This window comes from Amyelois transitella, chromosome 30 (genome assembly GCF_032362555.1).
Source record: "Amyelois transitella isolate CPQ chromosome 30, ilAmyTran1.1, whole genome shotgun sequence".
Lineage (NCBI taxonomy): Eukaryota > Metazoa > Arthropoda > Insecta > Lepidoptera > Pyralidae > Amyelois > Amyelois transitella.
Window position 1 is genome coordinate 299,542 of NC_083533.1, and position 15,561 is coordinate 315,102.

Here is a 15,561-nt window from a genome sequence, read left to right on the forward strand (position 1 = left end):
TGGTCCATCTTCGGGATATAATTCCTTTCAACTTTACTCTTTCAAATTTAACAAAAGGAATATTTAATTCCTTCTTTTTACATTCGTCCAGGTCAACTTTATACATACATAAAATCACGAGTTTTTCCCGGAGGAGTACACGAAGGCTACACCCTTTCATTTATCACAATCTCTGCATAATTCGCGTCATCCACATTCATAACTCTCTTCATGCAAGCTCGGCGGTTTCAGGTACTCTTGACCTGACATTTTGCCAGGACGTCCCTAATTTGTTCATAAACGATACTCATGCCTATGCAAGAGGTATTTAGAGGGTAGATATTTTAATTTTGAAAACCACTGGATATACAGATTTGGTGTATAGGTTTATTACGTGGATCTGGGACGCACAAAGAGAAATTTTCTCGAATTTCCATAAGGGAAATTAACGGCATTTTTCAATTTAAGCCGGTGACATCTTTAAAAATGATAAAATATATAAAGACGAAAATTACTTTTATTTTTCAACAAAAGAAATAAGACTTTATCTTTCGAAGAAGTGAGTCCAACTCGAACTAACGCCAGGAGGTTAATCTAATATATAATATGATGGATGATGATGGATGTTGTAAAAGGCGACTAAAGGATAGGCTTAAAAACTTGGGTTTCTTCTTTTAGACGATGGGCTAGCAACGTGTCACTATTCGAATCTCAATTCTATCATTAAGCCAAACAGCTGAAAGTTGCCACTCAATCTTTTCAAGACCGTTGCCTCTGTCTACCCCGCAAGGGACATCCTCCTCAGTCGTTCACTCTTGACAGAGTGGTCGTGGTTTTATGACGATGCGTATTTTTTGGATAATGCAGCCCCAGCGATGCGCCTCCATTTGTTGCGGTCTTCAGCGTTACGGGAATGCAAGGGACATAGACGTGACCATCGCACCTTTAGAATTATAGAGACCTAATCCAAAATTTTGTGATTTTGACTTTCAGTCATAGAATGAATGACTTAAAACGACCATACCCACCAACTTTTATTAAAACAAAGGCCTATTTTCGCGTGAGAGGAGCTACGCGTATATTTCGGTCTCTTTCATGCCCATCACCCAATGTGCGTTCGGTTTGAGATCGGTTTCGGTTTTCGCTGTTTACCTAAAACTACTTTTTTTTTGGATAAGGTCTCTATAATTCTAAAGGTGTGATATGTATGTATGTACGAACCTTGTCGTCGGTGTCGGCGGTGGCCCCCGCGGCCTGTACCTTGTCTCGGGCGCGCGGCAGCACTGCTCGCACGCGCGCGCCCAGCCCCGCCAGCCGCGAGCGCTCGCGACCGCCCACCGCGCTCTCCGTGTCGCTACTGACGCAGTGTTCGTTGTTTTATTTAAAATCAACGACAATTTATTTTAAGCAAAAAAAAAAAAAAATGTACAAGCGCAAATAATTAAAAATATTTTATATTTGGAATGAAATCAATAAATATAAAGAAGGTATCCCTTTCATTATGTTGCATTTATAGTGGCCAAAAAAAAAAATATACAAGCGCAAATAATTAAAAATATTTTATATTTGGAATAAAATCAATAAATATAAAGGAGGTATCCCTTTGATTCTGTCGCATATATAGTGAAAATATTTACAAAGAAACAAAAATATATACAAGAATACGTGTTAGAAAAAAAATTTGTTAAATAATGGTAAGTGTATGTCTATATTTTTAAGAATGTGTAAAATAAATGCAATGAATTTAACATTTTAGTAAGAAGCATTGGTTAGTATCTTAAAATGTAACCATTCTCAATTACTCGTATAAAAATGAGATAATTTGAGGGAACTTATCACAATGCGATGATTCGCTTATAAATTCATTTTATAATAAAATTCAAAGCAAATGTCATTAATTGAAATGATATCGAGTAAATAATTTCATTGAATATAAAAAAAAAATGTCGAAAGATTATTGAGAATTATCCAATCTCCCGACGATGACGGATATGGCACGATTGTAGGTACATAAAATAACATACAACAGTTTCGCGTCAGCCAATTTTCACGCACAAATTAAAAAAATAAAATTAAAAAAAAATGTATTCCCACATTTTTTTTTATATCAATCAACCAACATCATCGTTCGAGAACTGTCAGCGAACAAGCACAAAGCAATAAGATAAACTACGAAAGCAAAGATATAGATTAACATACGTTACGGGAAGCGCCACGCCCGTCAAAAGCACATCCCCAGCGGGCGTCCTTGAAAAATAGCAGTTATTTACAGAGCCGTTCGTGTTATCCGATAAGTTAGGGCCTAAACACATAACCGCGAATCAACAGTAGCAGCACCGCCGCAGCGTGGCGCTAGTTCCAGCGATATGACGTTTTAATAATTAATAGATTGTATAATCAAACTTAATATATATGTTATATTCAAATATATTATTAATAATATAATTGTAATAAATAATCCACACTAAAAAATCTTTAATAATTATTAATTATTAAAGTACCCGAAACCGCCGAGCTTGCATGAAAAGAGTTATGAATGTGGATGAAGCAAAGGCACTATGCAGGGATCGTGGCAAGTGGAAAGAGGTAGTCTCTGCCTACCCCTCCGGGAAAGAGGCGTGATTTTATGTATGTATGTATAAAAAAATCACGAGGAACTGGTTATCCTACCGTACGACAATAAAATGCTCTTTTTCGCGACGCCGCAACACCACAACGCAAACCGCCGATTTTAGCGGCGCGGCGCATCGCGGTTATGTGTTTTTGCCCTTAGGCCGTGTTGACGCGTCACAAGTGTGCGGGGAAGAACTATAGCTATTTCGCTTTTCATTATGCCGTGAAAAGGGAAGGCTATAGTCAGTGGCGTAACTACAGAGTGGCAAGTCGGCAAAATGCCACGGGCCCCCGGTCAGAGGAGAATCCCAACTCCCAACATTTCTTATTTATCATACATGTTTAGTAAAAAAAAGTTTTAGTCTTTGATTTATTTTTGTTACCTACTCAGTTTCCTACACAAGTAAAAAAAATATTAAAAATTCAAAGCTTTTGTAAAAAAAAAGGGTTGTAACCCAGTTTTAGAACGTACCTATCCGATGAATTTGCCACGGGCCACGAATGGTATAGTTACGCCACTGGCTATAGTTTATCGCGCGATAAAAACGGCGTCGCGCGTGTCGCCTACAGCTACGGAAAGTGACTTCCTCAACCACGGTAACGCATCAAGTCACCGCCTATCAGATTTGTCAATCCTAAAATAACTTCAAATTATGTTGACGTTTTGACAGTTTTTTTTTTAAATAGTTTAAACAATGCATATTATTTACAAATATCAAAATTGTTATCAGACAGTTTGAAAGGCCGGCGGGATTATTAATTATATTCAATTTGCAAATTATAAACTATTAAATTAAAATATACATGTATAAGTAATTTAATGTAAGTCATATTAATTATTGTAATCACAAAAAAATAAAATAATATACATACGATTCTCCCGAACTTTTGGTGTTGTCTCTGCCTCTGCTTCCTGTAAAATATGTATAACATGACGAGCGACAAGAAATAATGAAAACCATAACTATATTATATTACAACATTAATTTTTGTACCGTGTGGTTTCCGGCACTAATAAAAAAGAGAATAGGACCACTCTGTGTGATTCCCATGGATGTCGTAAAAGGCGATTAAGTGATAGGCTTATAAACTTGGGATTCTTCTTTTAGGCGATGGCCAAGCAACCTGTCACCATTTGAATCTCAATTCTTATCTAACAGCTGAACGTGGCCTATCAGTCTTTCAAAACTGCTGGCTCTGTCTACCCCGCATGGGATATAGACGTGATTATGTGAAGTATGTGTGTATGTAACATTATTTTTTTATTCCCTCAGGTTTGTATGTCTCTCATATCATTGCGCGGTCTCAATTGCATCCTCCGCCACAATTCTCTAGGACGAGAGGGGTGAGTGCAAGTTTTCCTCGATCAAACGCGTCGATAAAGTAAACGCGAATTTTTATGTTAATCAGCGCCATCTAGTGGTAACGCGATGGCACTAATGCAACTCCATACAAACCCGCGTTTACTTTATCGACGCGTTGAGTAAAACTCGCGCTAACATCTCAGCCCCTGTCGCATTGCACGCGCGACGTAGATTTAATCGCGCAATAAACTATCGCTGTTTCACTTTTTATTATCACGTGAAAAGGGACAGGGATAGATTTTGGCGCGATAAAAATGGGGTAGAATTTTACTGATTATTTGTATAATATTTTTTTTTCACACACAGCGAAGCCTTATAACTGTCTGCATTTTCAAGTTAAAATATAGGTATTTTTTTGATATGGATTAGGACATATCAGACTAGGCCCAACATTTTCGTCATGAAAGCTTTAAAAAAAATTGTATAAGTATCAACAGGATTTAAATTATTGATACTTTATTCATTTATTATTACTGTTCTTAATTTTCTATTAGTATAAATATATAATAGTCTATTAGTATATATATATATATATAATATTTTGTATGTCTTTGTGAAATGAAACAAACTAATCTTATTTAATAAATACTTTATATTCATATCGTATCAACATAGCTTAAACGACGCAGTTATAGATATCGATCGATATAAAAAACGTTTCAAATTGAAGAATGAATCGTACAAAACTTGTCAGAACTAACATTTTTATTATAATCACTACGCATGCGTATTTTTATCAAGTTAGAGTTTGAATAATTCAATTAGTTTTTTTTTAAGAATGTATAATAGTCTCATTGTCACACACATCAATTTATCATGTTTTATAGATTTTGTTTTTTTTTAAACACTTTTCTTTTAAACTTGGTGAATGTATAAAAGTATGATAATAATAAAAAAAAATTAAAATATAAGTGAAAAACGTTTTTGTTCCGACAAATTTTATAGTGTCAATAAAAACTGTAACATTGAGCTAATTTTAGAAGCATTGTTTTGGCGTGCTTATGGCAGTGTTTCTCAAGTCATTTTTATCATTAATTGACTGTTCAGTGTTGCTAAACGTACAAAAATAGAACTAAATTGGTACAAAAATAATTACTAAAAATGTACCTAAAATACTAAAAAAATCACAATGGTGACTTAAACAACTAAAATTACGACTATTTTTGTTTTTTACAAAAATAAAAGTTTTCAAAAAGCCATTTTTCTATTTCATCTTTATAGTTTTAAATACAAAAAAATCTTAAGTATTTAAAAGAGTTTTGAATCTTAGTATTACTATATAAAAACTTAATTCGAAGCATTGTATATACAAAAATATAGTAAACGTACAAAATGGTGGTTCGAACACAATAATTACTAAAATAACTAAAATACATGTGAGATTTAAAAAGGATTAAGCGGTTATCAAAATGTATAAACATAATTATAGTATTGTGACAACAGTTAATATCAAAATACAATTAAAAGGTAAATATTTCAAGGTATATTGAAAAAAAAAATATGACATCGATTTTCTTAATAATCTCAAAGTGTATATAATTAAACATTATATAAAATGCAAGTTGTAGATAAATGCACAGCGAAATGAGGAAATAGTTATACCTTAAAATAATATAATAGACTATATTATATAGTATAATAAGAAATGTTTCAACGTTTATTCAAAAGGAATAATTAAGTGAAATTAATCAAATTTGATCAAAAAATTTAAATTGTCTCGTCTCCTAGAATTTCTACGATTTGCAAAATATCCCTTTTTTAACGATATATACCTAATATTGAGTGTAGTATGCTATCTAAGTAAGAATACGTACTTATTACGATTATTGTAGAATTTTCAATATTATTATTGGAAATCTGTCATTAAAACTATCAAGAAAGTTATTTATATATGGTGATTTTTTTATCGAACGGAATCAAAGACGTCAATGTAAGGGAGTTCCTTTGGATTTTTTACTAACTCATCACTGGACGTTAGTGAGGGCAAGACTGCGCATCAAAATCCGAATTGTGGACGTAGTAACTGAATTGCCAGAATAAAGTTGTATATACCAGATGGATTGTTAGAATAGAATAGATTTATTTTCAAAATTGGATACAAGATATCACTTATTGACGTCACTTGTTCCGACTGGCAATTGAATGTGATGTACTTATTATTAACATTAGACAACTCATTATCGAATTCATCATTCATCTATACTTCTTGATATTTAGAATTTTATCAAACAAGTATAAACCACAACATTTGCCATTGTCAAGTATTTTCGATGTTATATTCATTCCTTCATTAAACATTATATTAATCCATGTTGATTGATGTTCATTAGTTATTCGTAAATATTTGCATGTCAGTCGTGGCGTAATACTTGAATGATAATATTTAAATATAAGGTATTTATTACAAATTCGATTTAATATTAATATTACACGTTGGGAATTCGTTGTTTTAAACTTAATGAGATTCTTATACAAATATTTCCACTTGTTTTTATACTGCAGATTATTTACATGAGTTGTTAAAATGAAATGTTGGTGACATTAGCAGTAGAAAACGAGTTAAAATTTTATTTTAAATAACGATTAATGTTTATTTTTAATAAGTAATATGTAGGTAATACATTCATGAAATTGATTTTAAGTAGTTACAAATATTTTATAAAATTAATAATACAACTTAAATTAATAAGATATACAGTCACAATAACCAAGCTGTTGAAATGGTATTCTTAATATAATTCTAAAATTCTAAATATCTGGACAACATTATTAAGGAAACTCGTCAAAAATTTCAATTTATCTAAATCCGATGTGCTTATATAATTTCGATAAATCTATTTTAAAAAAAGAACTTATCAATAGACATTTAAATATCGCCTTCAATAAATCTGGCACAGAAAATATAAGCAAAATTAAGAAAAAAATACGTCAATGTTCCATTCTCTCTATCCCTATCTACTGCTCCCCATCTTTATTCCATTTCAAAGTTGTGAACAAATTTAAGTTACAAAATGTTTAAAATTAAAACTGTCACTCTTTTTAAATGTTCATAAGTTCATACCTAAAATGTACAAATCATCTAGCTTCAAATAAATGTCTAAGAAAACACACAAATGTGTATGAGTCAATTAATAAAATTCTATGTTAATATACTTATAGTTTTATACATACATATAGTCACGTCTTTATCCCTCGCGGGGTCGACAAAGCCAACAATCTTGAAAAGACAGATGGGCCACGTTCGGCTGTTAGGCTTAATGATAAAATTGAGATTCAAATAGTGACAGGTTGCTAGCTCATCGACTAAGAAGAATCCCAAGTTTAAAGCATGTCCCTTAGAAGCCTTTTACGACATACATGGAAAAGAGAAGGAGTGGTCCTTGTCTATTTTTCTATTTGTGCCGGGAACCACACGGCTTAGTTCCATTCACATTTATTTTAAACTAGACCAACATAGAAATGTATTAAGTAGCTCTTTTCATTTGACTCATTTATTTCAACAGTCGCGTTGTTGATTTTTTTAAGTTATTCTTTAAATACCAAGATATTGAAACTAAAATTTCAACATTACAATAAGTGCTTAATAACAAAAAAGTATTAAGAGTGACAGTAAATTCAAAAACTCTTTAACTTCAACAAGATATAAAACTACCGAGTAAACGTTTTTACAAAAGTCGATTAATTGATTTGAAGCCGCTAATGAATTATGTATAGCGCTTTGTAATTACTCCACAAAATTCAAAGTTACCGAAAATTTTATAAGTTGTGACGCAGTTCGAATTCACTACTTAAATAAGAAATCGGTCATTTTCAAAGTAATTTTTGCAAATTCACGTTTCTGTAGATGTAATTTTACATTTTACAAAAAGGACAATGCAAACAAAATAAAAAAGATGCAAAAGTTCAATTTGTTTCGTTCAAAAATTTTCACTTTCGAAATTAACCAATTTCATCGATGATTTTGTTTTTAAAGACAATATCCCGGTGGATAATGTCATTGAAAAAAAATTCATCGCAAGTCGGTACTTGCGCCACGATCTTACCCGAGTCTTATATCAAATCAGAGGAGAGGTCCGGAGTCGACTTACAAATTTACACGGCCGTGTCCGGCTTTTTCTCCGGGTGCTTCGTGTCGCCATTGCTGATGTACTCCCCGTGGTCATGGGAGGGGTTCTCGGAGCCCTTGATGTCGTCGTGGGAGGGGAGGGGAGCCTCCGAGTCCGCCCCGTCCGGGATATCCGTGTGATGCGAACGCCCTGCATAACGATATTAAGCGATCAAGTTTATGTCAACCCGTTATTTGTTACGTTGCTGTCTGTGCGTTATTTTCTGGTGCGTTTGTAAGCGCGTTAGTTAGTTTCGTTGGTGCGTTAATGTGTGTTAATTTTATTTTGTGTTTTTCTACAAATTTTTTTTTTAAGTAAGTAAGTAGCCAGTTTAAGATTTTGAACTCAATACGAAGCCGTGCAGATGTTCCATTTTTTGCATTTCAATGAGTTTATACAATTTTATGAATTTATAAAATTATGTTCGAAATGTTTTAAATTTTAGATATTGTAAGTGCACATGTGAGAAATCAAATTTTATATTTTAGAAAACTTTAAAAAAACATTAGTACAGTGGTTAGGAAATTTTATCATATTTATTTTTATCTCGAAAAGTTACAATTAATAAATTGATTTTTAATAAAAAATTAAATCGTTTGCAATGCAAATATATGTTTATCATTTAAAATTATATTCTTTTGAGATTAACATAAATTTTATGTTGAAGTTCATATGATAAGTATAAACGACTACAATATTTATTTATTATAAGTATTTATTATTAGTTAACCATCACCAAAACATAAAAAGAGATAAAATAAAAAACACTTATAGCCTGAGTAATGTTCACTCAAAAGGCATAAGAATTACCTAATTAATTGATAAATAATTTTATAAACCTATTTTTTTATTTTATATATATTTCCCGAATTAATTAGAAGAGAAAATGTTAAAAATCTTTTTGGAATTGATTTTTCAATTAAAAAAAGAATATATATGAACGCTAAAAAGAAAAAAAAACAATGTTAATTCCACCACCAAAATACTAATTTTATCCAGAATTCTAGGAAAAATATTATTAGTTATAAAATGGTAAAAATATAAATTGTTATATTTATATTTAAAAAACAAATCTGTTTTAATCATGCACAATGAATGAAAGGTGATGCACCATGCTATTTTTAGAATAAAATATGAAAAAAGATTTTTAGAGGATAGGAAGAAAATATCGACATGCGATGATAAAAGTTAATAAATTCATGCAATTTTTTTTTTAATTTTGTCATTTTAATTCTTCTTGATCGCTTAATAAAATGTTATGCGGGAAAATCACAAAAAAACAGTACAAATATAAATAACAATTTTAAAAACTACACATACACAAGCAAAGACAATTTAAAAAAAAAACACTGCCATATTTTATCTATAACTACGCCAGCCAAACATGAATACGATATTTTATTTAAAGGCTTTTAAAAAAAAATGTGTAAGCCTCACTGTGGTGTTCTATTTTTTTATTATTTTGAAATGTTACCTATCGACCCACAGCCCGTGAGCCTGTCAGAAAAATACAGTTAATAAAAACATATATGTTTTATAAATTCAATAGGATGGGAGTAGGCATGCCTAAAAGGGAAATAAAGCATGTTGATAAAGCATGATCGTAAAATGCAATAAGTATAAAAAAAACATTTTTGTGAAATTTTTTGTAAGTTTACAAAATTTCTGATAGGTATAATAATAATCATTAATGTGGCCAAAAGGTTTTGAATATACACGCCAATATTTGGATATTTTTTTTATAATCAATTAATAATTAATAAAACTTACCGGCAAAGCACCATCTATCGGTGGCTTTAGCGAAAACGATGAGGGTTATAGCGATGAGCAGGAGAAGCACAGCGATCACGATGCCCACTATCGCACCAGCTTCCAGCTCCACTCCTGGGGGATAGATAAAGGGTTCATTTCATATTTGTTTTTTTTTCAAAGTGAAAGTTTTTAGAAAAAAAAAAGAAAAATAGGATTTAAGGTATCGCTTTTTGACGTCAACATTTTGAACAACTTGAATGATTTAATCATCAATTTAGTGAATGAAAAATTTAAAAAAATACCGGATCTAACCGATTTTTTATCCATAATTTTTTATTTTAATTCTGAAATTACAATTTTTTTTGTCTCTAAAAAGTACATTTTAAAAATCCTATAAAAACTATACCTACTGTTGAATTATATCTGATAAAGTAATAACCTACTCATTGACATAGCTAACATGCACTTTAAAGTCTAGAACCTTGGTCCATATCATTTTATTAAAACTCGATTTTGACGATTTGAATAAAAAGGACAAGAAAAATATTAAATAAAAAATCTCTTTTTATATAAAACATGCCTTAACAATTTAAAAATCATGCTTCGAAAATGCTTCAATTTACAACAAAAACTAAACGTCTTTTAATTTCTAATTTTATAACTCATAATAATGACAAAAATGCATGTAAAATAGTTTATAAATAAATGTAGAATATCCTGAAAAATTACAATTAAAACTACAGCTTTTAATGTCAGGGCCAAAAGGCGCAAACATAAACAAATGAGAATGACCGATCACAACTATGTAATTGGCGGAAAATGATACGAAATACAATTTCATTCATTACAATAAATATTAATATAACATAAATTTAAAAAAAATCTAAATAATAATTATTACAAAACTAAAATCCATTTACGCGATAAACATTTTTTAATACACATGCCGAATAATTAAATTTTCATGCCAAAAATATTTAATTATTACTGCAAAATCTTTATGCGCATACAAAAAAACTCCTAAATTTAATTCTTACCATAAATATCGATAACCAAGAATGAAGTGAATGCTTTGCGCGCTGTCAAAACATTAATTATAAGTAAGTGAATTTAACAAAATGTGAAAGTAAATTGTAAGCAAAAAAGTTCGAAACATACTTCCAAAAAAAAAACTGGTAAGTAGATTTTTAGAATATTTTTTTTTACAATTAATAGAAATACTTATTTGTATAAGTATAATTAATTTTTTTGTTAATTAAGATGAAACTATCTCATGTTGAATTTATTTTTAACAGAAAGTGATTTTTTTAATCAAATAATTCTTCTTTTTAATAAATGTTTCGGATAAGCATAGTTAGGATGACAAATAATATTTTTTATCTTTCTTCACCTTTTCTTTTTTTAAAATTATAATTTTTTTTTAATATACTTATGATTTTTTCTAAGGTTTAATAGATTTTAGAACTGAACGTTTTGCCGTTGCCCGCCCCGCTAGACCACTTTGAACCACATGGCAAATTTAAAACCTCAAAACCCAGCGGTTTGTGCTATGCGTTGATTGGCAGTCGGTCAGTGAACATACAAACAATCACGTCTATATCCCTTGCGGGGTAGACCGAGCCGACCAAATCCATGGGAAAGAGATGGAGTGGTCCTATTTTTTTAAATATTGTGGCGCCGGGAACCACAAGGCCTAGCACAGCTGAACGTGGCCATTCAGTCTTTTCAAGACTGTTGGCTCTGTCTACCCCGCAAGGGATATAGACCTGACCTGATGACCTGACCCGATATGAATGCTATCTAAATCATAAATCAATACAAATATCCAAGTGATTACTTATTGGATGAAGACGTAATATGTATAAGTCATCATCAGTCCTCACCAGTGGGCTCGTCAAGGGTGCTGATGAGCACCGTGAACTCCTCGTATCCGAGCTCGTTGGACACCCGCAGGTAGTACTTGCGGTCCACGTCCTCTTTTTCGATGTGGGATAACAGGAGAGTGACGTTGTAGTAGCCGCCGCCCTGTTGGGAATTATAGTTTGTCAAATAAATTGACGGCCTCTGTGGCGCAGCGGTAGTACGCTTGTCTGTGACACCGGAGGTCCCGGGTTCGAATCCCGGCCAGGCATGATGAGAAAAGAACTTTCTCTGATTGTCCCGGGTCTTGGATGTTTATCTATATAAGTATTTATTATAAAAATATAGTATCGTTGAGTTAGTATCTCGTAACACAAGTCTCGAACTTACTTCGAGGCTAACTCAATCTGTGTAATTTGTCCCGTATATATATATAAATATAAACACAGGCTGCATAGCCGTAACAGCGCCGGCCGAGCTCTCGGCGGGCGAGATAGTCTGGGAGCCCACGTTCCACAATCCATAAAAAGCCACTACATTGCTTTGATTTTCCATGGTTTTACAATACTCTCTTCGGAAAAAAGATGGAAAATTGTCGAACTCACCAAATGCACCGGCTGTATAGCCGTGACGGCGCCGGCCGAGCTCTCGGCGGGCGAGATAGTCTGGGAGCCCACGTTCCACTCGGCGCGCGGCGGCGGGTTGGCGCGCACGGTCACGTTGAGGCGGCCCTCGGCGCCCAACTTCAGTCCGAATATCGTGATCGTGTTGGATTCGAGACGTTTTGGCGCGTCTGGGAACAATAGTCGAGTATGATCAAAATTAAAATATATTTATTTCTTTAACTAAATGGTACATAATTTCACTGTGGTTGTGGCCTCCTATTAAGTGAAATACACCTGATATTGGTGTATTTTGGCATTAATAAGATCGAAGTTCTTTTCAAATCAATTTCAAAGAAAAGTTACAAATTAATATGGATTTATCTCTACTTGTAGGTTTTAATCACGTTCATTCTATTTTAAAACATTCAAAATTTTTATTCGTAATTATGGGCAGTTCAAATATCACTTAATAAATTGTCATATCTTTTGGTTTCACAACATTGGTTGACGTCAAAGAAATTACTTAAAACTAAGTTTACTGCCGCTTCCAAAGCGCCAGTGCAGAAGAAGCGGTAACAAACTTCACTGCAGCATTTTCTTTAATAACTTTTTCAAAGCTTTATACATACATATTGTCACCTCTTATGCGCTAGTATAACCTGATCGTCAGCATAGAAAGAAGAAAGAAGTTTTAACGAGTAACTCAATCTAATCCACCTTCAGACTCTACTCAATCTAATCCACCTTCAGACTCTAAAATCTGTCACAAAACGGTTGAACAGCCAAGATGACGCAATACGCTCTGGTCACTGATGAAATTAAGAAGCAACATGATATCTTAACATTTTTTTAAATAATATGTCTACCTACATTTTGTTTTCAATTCTTGCCTATTACTCACAAAGTTACACACGTATTGTACGCTTTGAAAATTCTTATCAAATTCAATTTTTCTCTTTTGTTACAGTTTTTATTCAAATTCCAACATGTCCTCTTCAAGACACGCTCTATACAGGGTGACTTTTAATTCAACTGCATAAATTTAACTGTTAAGTGTACTCATCTAAAGGATATTTAAAAGCGTTAAAAGAAAAATATCGGTTCGTATTTCAGAAAGTACGAAAAAAAATAAAAGTATTAAAATCCACGATTCTAAATACGTAATATCACCCCGGCCGGTGGAGAAAAGCGACGCGTAAGATTCAGAGGTCAACGACACAATTATAGCAGCTGAGCGATCTCGACAACTCTGTACTTTACTTGGATACTAGAAAAATAATTAATTTTTCAGACATTTATTTACATGTTTAGTTTTAATTTCTTTTTGTAGTATTGCTCTTCAATAAAGCTTGTGACGTAATTTTTGAGGGTTTTTGAAATGTGAAAATGATGACGTTTAATTTAAATAAAACTAGGCTCAAACGGCTCAGAAGCATGGGTATAGTCTACGTTTAAAGGATGCAGTTGTTTTAATTGTCACCCTGTATAAGAGAAAAGATATCCTACTACTATTATAAAGGCGAAAGTTTGTATGGATGTTTGTTACTCTTTCACGCAAAAACTACTGAACCGATTACCATGAAATTTGGTATGTAGGTAGCTGAAGACCCAGAATAACACATAGGCTACTTTTTATCCCAGAGTTCTCGCGGGATTGATAGGGTTTCCATGCGGACAAAGTCGCGAGCGGCCTCTAGTAGTAATATACATACAGTGTACAATAATCTGCCTCTTCGCCTCTCTGACTTGCTGTAACGCCTCGTGCTCCGCCCGGCAGGTCAGGACCACGTTGTTGTCGTCCGCCGTGACCACCCTGCTGATGTTCTGTGAGACGGTCTGCAAGTCGCTCCCTGGGGAACTCGTGACTTCAGGTTTGTATAGACCTTCTTGCAGTTCTTTGTCGTCTGGGAAGAAAATGAGGATCACATTAAATTATTTAGATATATCTACTTATTTGCAATAGCTTTTGGCAAATCTTGAACATATATTTATTATTTACATACATACATACATACATATTGTCACGTCTATATCCCTTGCGGGGTAGACAGAGTCAACAGTCCTGAGCGGACTGATAGGCCACGTTCAGCTATTTGGCTTTAAGATAGACTTGAGATTCGAATAGTGACAAGTTGCTAGCCTATCGCCTAAAAAAAAGAATCTCAAGTTTGTAAGCCTATCCTTTAGTCGCCTTTTACGACATCCATGGGAAAGAGATGGAGTGGTCCTATTCTTTTTTATATTGGTGCCGGGAACCACACGGCATTTAGATATACTTATTTGAAATAGATTTTGGCAAATCTTGAACATATATTTATTATTTACATCATTAAGCCAAATAGCTGAACGTGGCCATTCAGTCTTTTCAAGACTGTTGGCTCTGTCTACCCCGCTAGGGATGTAGACGTGACCGTATGTATGTGTATATTTATCAAATACTCGTGCGTGACAAATTATTAATTAATTCATTTAATTGCATCTTTAGCCCTTGCGGAGTAGACAGAGCCAGCAGTCTTGAATAGTTTAAATGAAATTATGACATTCGTACATACATATGGTCACGTCTATATCCCTTGCGGGGTAGATAGAGCCAACAGCCTTGGAAAGATTGATAGGCCAAGCTCAGCTGTTTGGCTTAGTGATAGAATTGAGAATCAAATAGTGACAGGTTGCTAGCCCATCGCCTAAAAGAGGAATATGTAACATACATACATAGGAACAGACAACGTAAAGCTTCTTTGTTTATACAATTCCAGTGATAGTTTTAACGTGATACTTACCCAGGTACCAGGCGATCTTGTTTCATACAATTCCAGTGATAGTTTTAACGTGATACTTACCCAGGTACCAGGCGATCTTGTTTCATACAATTCCAGTGATAGTTTTAACGTGATACTTACCCAGGTACCAGGCGATCTTGTTTCATACAATTCCAGTGATAGTTTTAACGTGATACTTACCCAGGTACCAGGCGATCTTGTTTCATACAATTCCAGTGATAGTTTTAACGTGATACTTACCCAGGTACCAGGCGATCTTGTTTCATACAATTCCAGTGATAGTTTTAACGTGATACTTACCCAGGTACCAGGCGATCTTGTTTCATACAATTCCAGTGATAGTTTTAACGTGATACTTACCCAGGTACCAGGCGATCTTGTTTCATACAATTCCAGTGATAGTTTTAACGTGATACTTACCCAGGTACCAGGCGATCTTGTTTCATACAATTCCAGTGATAGTTTTAACGTGATACTTACCCAGGTACCAGGCGATCTTGTT

The 15,561-nt window shown here is 33.3% G+C and overlaps 1 protein-coding gene across 5 annotated transcripts in view; it reads right to left on the reverse strand.

Annotated features, from left to right (window-relative positions):
* The window catches only part of LOC106136553 (fasciclin-3), a 129,129-nt gene that overhangs the window by 2,568 nt on the left and 111,000 nt on the right, over window positions 1-15,561 (reverse strand). Inside the window, exons 7-13 of one of the 5 annotated variants that reach the window (XM_060953041.1) lie at window positions 13,992-14,183; window positions 12,280-12,467; window positions 11,698-11,839; window positions 9,833-9,946; window positions 3,466-3,505; window positions 2,179-2,226; window positions 1,201-1,333 (exon numbers count right to left, since the gene is read on the reverse strand). In XM_060953041.1, the coding sequence (XP_060809024.1) occupies window positions 1,201-1,333; window positions 2,179-2,226; window positions 3,466-3,505; window positions 9,833-9,946; window positions 11,698-11,839; window positions 12,280-12,467; window positions 13,992-14,183 (857 nt within the window). Of the gene's footprint in view, window positions 1-1,200; window positions 1,337-2,178; window positions 2,227-3,465; window positions 3,506-4,528; window positions 8,213-9,832; window positions 9,947-11,697; window positions 11,840-12,279; window positions 12,468-13,991; window positions 14,184-15,561 lie in introns of those variants that run through there. The other 4 variants (XM_060953040.1, XM_060953043.1, XM_060953042.1 and 1 more) reach the window with 4 other exon arrangements.